Source organism: Sinocyclocheilus anshuiensis, unplaced genomic scaffold, assembly GCF_001515605.1.
Source record: "Sinocyclocheilus anshuiensis isolate Anshui unplaced genomic scaffold, SAMN03320099.WGS_v1.1 scaffold642, whole genome shotgun sequence".
In the NCBI taxonomy this organism is placed as follows: domain Eukaryota; kingdom Metazoa; phylum Chordata; class Actinopteri; order Cypriniformes; family Cyprinidae; genus Sinocyclocheilus; species Sinocyclocheilus anshuiensis.
Genome location: NW_015546039.1, coordinates 112,524 through 120,289, shown reverse-complemented (window position 1 = coordinate 120,289; position 7,766 = coordinate 112,524). Strand labels below are relative to the sequence as shown.

At 35.0% G+C, this 7,766-nt stretch overlaps 1 protein-coding gene across 1 annotated transcript in view; it reads left to right on the top strand.

Moving 5' to 3' along the window:
* The window catches only part of LOC107698884 (serine/threonine-protein kinase N2-like), a 54,997-nt gene that overhangs the window by 34,661 nt on the left and 12,570 nt on the right, over positions 1 to 7,766 (top strand). Inside the window, exons 3-7 of the mRNA XM_016500017.1 lie at positions 1,623 to 1,746; positions 1,844 to 1,998; positions 3,842 to 4,055; positions 5,463 to 5,648; positions 6,651 to 6,760. Coding sequence (XP_016355503.1) covers positions 1,623 to 1,746; positions 1,844 to 1,998; positions 3,842 to 4,055; positions 5,463 to 5,648; positions 6,651 to 6,760 — 789 coding nt within the window. The remainder of the gene's footprint in view (positions 1 to 1,622; positions 1,747 to 1,843; positions 1,999 to 3,841; positions 4,056 to 5,462; positions 5,649 to 6,650; positions 6,761 to 7,766) is intronic.

Here is a 7,766-nt window from a genome sequence, read left to right as displayed (position 1 = left end):
TACGTGATCAAGGTCCAGAAACGTAGCAAGGAGATCGGTAAAATAATCCATGTGACATCAGGTGTTCAACCGTAATTTTACGAAGCTACGAGAATACTTTTTGTGCAAAAGAAAAAAATAATGACTTTATTCAACAATTCGTCTCCACCCTGGCGCCATTTTGGAGAGTATCCACTGAACGTAAACCGCGTATGCTGTTCTGTGTCAGCTACGCCATGCAGATACGTTGTTTTCGTTCAAATCAAAGCGTAAACGACGTAAACAGCGTTTCCGCGTGGCGTAGCTGACACAGAACAGCATACGCTGTTTAAGTTCAGTGGATACTCTCCAAAATGGCGCCAGGGTGGAGACGAATTGTTGAATAAAGTCGTTCTTTTTTCCTTTCACTAAAAGATATAGTCCCTGATATGCAAACAATAAGAGAATGTAGTGTATGAGTAAATCTGTACATTATTAATAAATGGCTAATTGAATGGAGTGAATTCATATCCAACAAACTATATGAGGTGAATCCAGTAATAAATTAAAGTAATTGCTGTTTTGAAAATAGATATGACCAGGTTGATAAGATGTCGCATTAGACATTCAAGACTCACCCATTCATATTTATTGAAATGGGAAGAGAAACCAGTTTTTTTCACGTGTGTAAGAATTTTTTGAGTGTAAAACACATTTTAATAGAATGCCCAATATTGAATGATATTAACATTTTACTCAGAAAACAAATAACACATTTTTAAAAAGGTCTCTCCTAAAAGAATTTTAGCATTTTTATCACTGATTAAATTGAAAGATTTTATATTATTTTTATTAGTACTATTGTTGTTTTTGAATAGTGATTGCTTTTTAAGCAAATGTTATATTATTGTAAATTGATGTAGTGAAATGATAATGATAAGCTGTTAATGTTGGCATGAATATAGCCATTGTTGCTAATATGTCGTTAAAACAAAAATAAATAAATAAATAGTGTATGAGTGCTACGCAGTAATATGTTTTGAAATATTAAAATATATAAAGCGATCGTTACTTATTGTACATTTAAATCAAAATGTCATGAAACCATGATTCATGCACTGCTGTTGCAATGTTTTAAGTCTGTGCGATTATTTTAATGTTTTTTTTTTAAAGCCTCTAATGCTAACCAAGGCTGCATTTGTTTGATTTAAAAATGTAGTAATATTGTGAAATATTACAGTTTAAAATAAATAACTTGTGTTTAAAATAATGATGGCAAAGTGAAATTTTCAGTAGCCATTATTCCAGTCTAAAGTGTCACAAGACCCTTCAGAAATCATTCTAATATGCTGATGTGAGGGTCTATAAACATTTCATATTATCAGTGTCGTGCAGTTGTATCACACTTTCTACAAAAATATTAAGCCGATTGTTTTCAGGATTCTTTGAATAGAAAGTTCAAAAGAACAACATTTATTTGAAATAGAAATGGAAATGAAGTGTGTATCTCCTTTTGTATTTCTGTTTGAAGTTTTATGAACTATGGATCTGAAATAAGTAATACTTGTCATTACAAAGTGCTATCTGTGCACTTTTCATTCCTTTGTTCTTTTCTAAACTCCTCTTCTGTTTTTTTTTTCCTCCTCCTGTGGCTTCATCTGTAGGACCGCAAACTGCTCGCAGCAGCTCAACAGATGCTTCAAGACAGCAAGACAAAGATAGAGTTCATTCGAATGCAGATTCTCAAAGCCAGCCAGACCAGCGAGATGAACTATGAGAACAATGACAGTATGTGGTGTAGCTGATTTCCTCTCTAATTATATCTGTGATTTGCAATTTAAATGGGCAGCAGTGTGGTAATAAAACATAAATCTGATGTTTGCAGTGACTTCAAGCAAGCCTATAATCAGTCCTCTGGACTTGAGGATAGAAGAGCTCCGACATCACTTCCGGATAGAGTCTGCTGTGGCAGAAGGTGCCAAGAATGTGATGAAACTGCTGGGAACAGGGAAGGTGACGGAGAAGAAAGCTCATTCAGAGGTCAGCTCCATTTCTACATTATTTTTATAGTCGTTTCTCATCTTTTTCCTGTGCTTCACATATCTGTATCCATTTAATGCAGGTATTCATTTAACTATGTACTTTTAATAGCCTACATTGCCTCAAGGGCCAAATGTTTACAGCTTTTCTCACTTTACACCATAATTGTGGTATGACACAGAGTGGTTAAATGGTCTTTAGAGCTATCATGTAATTGTTGTATCCCTGTGTGAGTTATACTCAGTTTTTCCTATCTGTTGGAGGATGAATTAACTTTTATTTTAAAATGTACTTTAAATTACTTTTTTTTTGGTAATACAACACAAAAATTTCACACCTACTGCCTGACAGAAACCAGCTTTGACAACGCTAGACTCCACATACAGGGAAAAAGATTGAAGCTAGTGCTGCATGATAGCAGTCAATCAGAATACTAGATGCTGAAAGAATGCTCTGTACCTCTGAATCGATATGTTTATTTGAACTTTATTTGACTACATGACATTGGAGAAAACTGATATTGCAAAGTGTTGTTTTTCTGCAATATTGCGAATAGAAGAAAAAAAAATTACCAGATGGTAGCTCTATTTGGAAAGAATTAATGGGATGAAATTGTAGGGAAGTGCAGTCCCATACAAAATAAAAATAATTTTACGAAAGCTGAAAAACTGACTTTACGCTGAAGACATTTTCATGGGGTTAAATGGTAGGGTTGATTGGTTTGGAAAAACATCATAATTCAGATTTCTTTTTATTGTGATTATTAAAAAATAATAAGAATAAGAATGAATAAAAATAGAGTTTATTAAAAATAAAACTGTAAAATTATTATTTAACAGTAATTATTATTTTAAACTATTCAAATGACCATTTTATAATAATAGTAATAAAAACATAATCTACAACAGTTTCTGGTATAAGACCATGTCACAGAGAAATTTAAAGGGGTCCTATTATGCTTTTTCACTTTTTCAACTTTAGTTAGTCTGTAATGTTGCTGTTTGAGCATAAAAAAGATCTGCAAAGTTACAAAGCTCAAAGTCCACTTCAAAAGGAGATATTTTATTTAACAGAAATCACTTTTCAAAAACTACAACGAACGACTCGTTTGGACTACAACGCATATTTTCCGGGATTTGTGATATCACAAATACCGACGAATGGGACGAGACCTGGTTGAGCTGGTCTAGAAAAGGCAATGAGTGTTATCACTATGTCGGAGACACGCTAGCTTTCCCAAGGTAGACGAACTTAGAGTGGTTACAATCATCCGGGTTTAAATCGTGCTCAAATTGATTTGATTTTGACGCAATATTTACACTGAAGCTCGCAGGACAATAAAGCGCTATATAAATGCCTCATTCATTCGTTCAACTACCTATAGCTTTCTAGCAATCACATAGTAAACCCTGGCAACCACTCAATACAACACCATAATGAAACTTAACAGAATATTTCATTTTTAAAATGTTTATGAAAGTAGTCAATTATGCTCACCAAGGCTATATATATATACACTTCAAGGTAGTGTGTGTGTATACTTAATATAAGATATTGAATGTTTTTTTGGTTGACCTGTAGTCTCGTGAGCTATTCGAGCCGTTCATGCCAGACTGGGGAGAGAGGTGTTGTAATAATGTAAAATATGTGAAAAATAATGTGTTTTTCGAACAACCTAGTATGAGAGCCTGTTCTACTACACCCCCAAAACAAAATCAAGACTTTGTAAACGAGCATAATAGGACCCCTTTAAATCCTCATTCTCTGAGGCAGCACTGTCACATTCAAAATGTGAGTATTTATGTCTGTATGCATTTGAAAGCATTGTCTGACTTACTTGCAGGCACAAGCACGCTTGAATGAGTCCAGTCAGAAGCTCGACCTGCTGAAGTTCTCTCTGGAGCAGAGACTCAGTGAGCTGCCCAAAAATCACCCGAAGAGCAATCTGATTATGGAGGAGTTAGCAATGGTGTCCTCCCCACCTCTCAGTCCCCGCCAAAGCATCATGTCCACCAGCAACAAGTACAGCACTGTGGCCAAGCCAGCTGCTCTGACCGGTAACATAACAGAATTCATAGTCACATGGTATTTACTGTTCACATTTTAGATTGGTTTTAGAAATTAAGACGGCTTGTAATGGGGTTAAAACCTATTCACAATGGGAGAAAAGTGCAAAAGTGAAGTGAATCACAAAACAATTCCATTTTTCATCAAATATTTGTCAGAAAACCAAATTTACTCCAGTCCAACAGGTGGCACAATGCATATTTTAGATTGTCTGCCATTCATAAAATGCAGAGGTCCATCTTCAAAACCAAAATTGAGATATTTTTAATGAAACCTGTGAAATTTCTCTCTCCATTGAAACCCATTCCACCAAAAAATATGATGCTTCGGAAATGTCAAAAAGAGCTCATAAAAGTGATTAATTTAGTGATTAATTTAGTTTAGGCTTTTATTCAAATAAAACATTGATCATTGCACATCAGATATGGTGAATGGAAGCTCAAAAGTGCTTGCTTGTCGCAAGAGTAACAGTGGCGTTTGTTGTCAGTTGTCAAGCAAGTATGTTTGAAATGCCGTTGACCATGTTTGATGTGCTCTATGCATGTGTGTTGATCAGTGTTTATATGTTAATTAAAGCCTAAATTCAATCTGTTTATCATATAAAGGCTTGGATTAAAACCGCTAGTCGTATGGTTTACTTTTATTATCTCTTTATGAACTTCTGAAGCATCAGTTTGGTAAACCTAATAGAAAATAAGAGAAAGCCATTGGATTCCACTATAAGCAGGATTCATCTTCATTTAGCATTCAGTACTAGTTGGTAAAATAGCACCCCCGATTGTACTGGAGTATGTAGGAGCAATTCCAAAACTCCTTATGCTTACATTTTATTGGTAGATATGTTTTGGCACTGGTAGAAGAAGAAAAATAACCTCTACATGGGGAAGAAAAATTCTTCCAGTCTTCAGACGAATTTAGTCTGTTAACAGATCCATGGGAATTCATTGTTTCAATTTATAGTCTTGTTCACTGCAAATATTCTCTCCCAGTGTGAACAGGCTGTTTTATTCCTTTATCACAACACATGGTGCTGTACATATAGCCCCGTTTGAAAAGGGTAACAGCTGTCTGGGTATAGGCATGTAGGAACTACATTCGACTTTTCACACTGTGTCAACACACTTGGCCCCAGCGGTCCCCTCCCCCACCCTTGGCTTTATCACACACAACTTTGACCTTCACTCTGAAGGAGAATGAGAGAGCTTACGTTACCATTATAGACTTGTAGTGCTTTCCATATAAGGCTCTATAACCACTGCGTGTGTCTTGAAATAGACATTTGCAATTGTTTGCACACTTATTATCTTGTGTTAATCAGAAGAGATGTGTTTGGTGATTTACATCTCGGATCACGCAGCGTTTTGGCTCTGAGTTGGCTTTCTGTTGTAAATCCACAGGCACATTAGACGTGAGGCTCATGGGCTGTCAGGACCTCCTGGAGAACGTCCCAGGTCGCTCTAAGACAGCATCTGTTTCTCTGCCCGGCTGGAGCCCTAGTGAGGCACGATCCTCATTTATGAGCCGAGGAAACAAGAACAAATCTGGCAGCAGCCGAACGCTCTCCAAGTCTGATGATCTGTCCAGTTGAGTGGCTTTATATTTGTTTTAAATGCTTGTTAAAAATCCAAGTTAATATCAGAATCTTGCATGGCCATTGTGCTTCACTGTTTCATTCTGAAACAGAACAAATCGAGTAACCACTGTAAATTAAACTAAATTCAGACTCATTAAACTACATTTATCATTCACATTTAAGTGAAACATGGCGATTTGCGTCTTATTTCATCTTCACTCATTGTCTCTGCCGGTAAATTGAAAATAACACTTGTTCTGACTTGAAGTCTAAGTGAATACACTACCGTTCAAAAGTTTGGGGTCAGTATGTTTTTTTGTTTGTTTTTTTAAGATATTAATATTAAATTTTTAATTCAGCAAGGACACATTAAATTGATCAAAAGTGACCATAAAGACATTTATAATGTTATAAAAGATCTCTATTTCAAATAAATGCTTTTATTTTGAGATTTATATTTTTCAAAGAATCCTAAAAAAAAAAAAAATCACAGCTTTTACAAAAATATAAAGCTGCACAACATTTTTCAGCTATGATAATATAAATAGAAATGTTTCTTGAGTACCAAATCAGCATATTGAAATGATTTCTAAAGGATCACATGACACTGAAGATTGGATAATGGCTTCTGAAAATTCAGCTTTGCCATTACAGGGATACGTTACATTTTAAAATAGACAGTAACTTTTTAAATTGTAATTGAAAATTTCAGAATGCTACTGTTTTTGTATTTTTGATCAAACAAATGCAGCCTTGATGAGCATGAGAGAGAGAAAAAAAAAACTTTTTTTTTACCCCAAACTGTTGGACAACTTTTAAATTCTTTGTCTATGTATTTTTGTTATTTTGATTGTATGCAGACAGACATGTTTGGGGAGTATTTTTATTTTTATCAGCATTTTTTTTAATAAATCACATTTCATTTTAATTAAATACACATCCCTAATTAACTTATATTCATGTTTTTGTTCTGAAGTAATAGTTAAAGAGTTGTTTTGCACTGTTACGACAGATGAAATCAGTGCCGTTCTGAAGCTGGACAACACAGTTGTGGGACAGACCCATTGGAAGCCAGTTAGCAACCAATCTTGGGATCATAAGTTCACGCTTGAACTTGACCGGGTAATGCAATAGAAACTGCATAAAACACACTTGTCAAACCACAGACTTATCCCATAATCCTCTTGACACATGAGTAGATGGGCACACATATGCACACATGCTCTCCATTCCAGCCTCTCTCAATTAACTTTGGAAATGTTAATCCCAGATTTGACCCAGTTCTTATGGAAACTCAGACAAGGTGGATCAAAAGTCATCATTCGTGATCTTTTCACTCTCACATATATAATTGTCCCCTTTCTATGACGGCTATGTGTTTGAGTCACACTCTTTCACAAGCAAACGTCAGTTTAATTTTAACGTTTATATGTTTACAATCAGCATTAGTTCCTTGTTTTTTTTTTTTTCCAACTTGTCCTTTATAATGTATCTCCATTCCTCCACATTAAGAAATGGGCTGATTTTGTATTTGCTTTCAGGCGCTTTTTATTTTTCTGTTGATGGAATTGCTCCGGTTTCTATTTGACATCTCCCAAAGGAGCAAGGGTTAAATAAGAGTGAATTAAATGACTCCTTCAGTTACTTCATTAGTGATTCCTGTAAACCTGATATAGAGGCTTACTTGCTATGTTATTTTATTAATTTTTGAGGGTTGATTATTATTTACACACACATGTCTGTGGGTTTGGACTTGCTTTTAGCTGTGTGATGGCATAACCGTTTAATCTCATGGCAGGCAACGTGAGAGCTCTAAGCAGCAGTTGTGTAATGGCAGACAGACTCTGAAAAGGCCTGTAAATGTCAAACCGTTGGATGTGAACTGTAGTAAATCTCATAAGTGGTAACTGTTGGGCGTTTTTAACTTGATCAATAATTTAAAAAAAGAAAAGCACTTGACCAGTAATACCTAATTTTTAAAAGTCAATATTTTTTTGTCAATTTTAATTATTTTTTTTTATTTATTTTTTCCAGCTAATATGCTGATAATTGATTGCTTAATTTTATTTTTATTTTAACTGGCACTTCTTGTCTTCCATATACATTGGAAGATGGTGGTGTTGAGGAG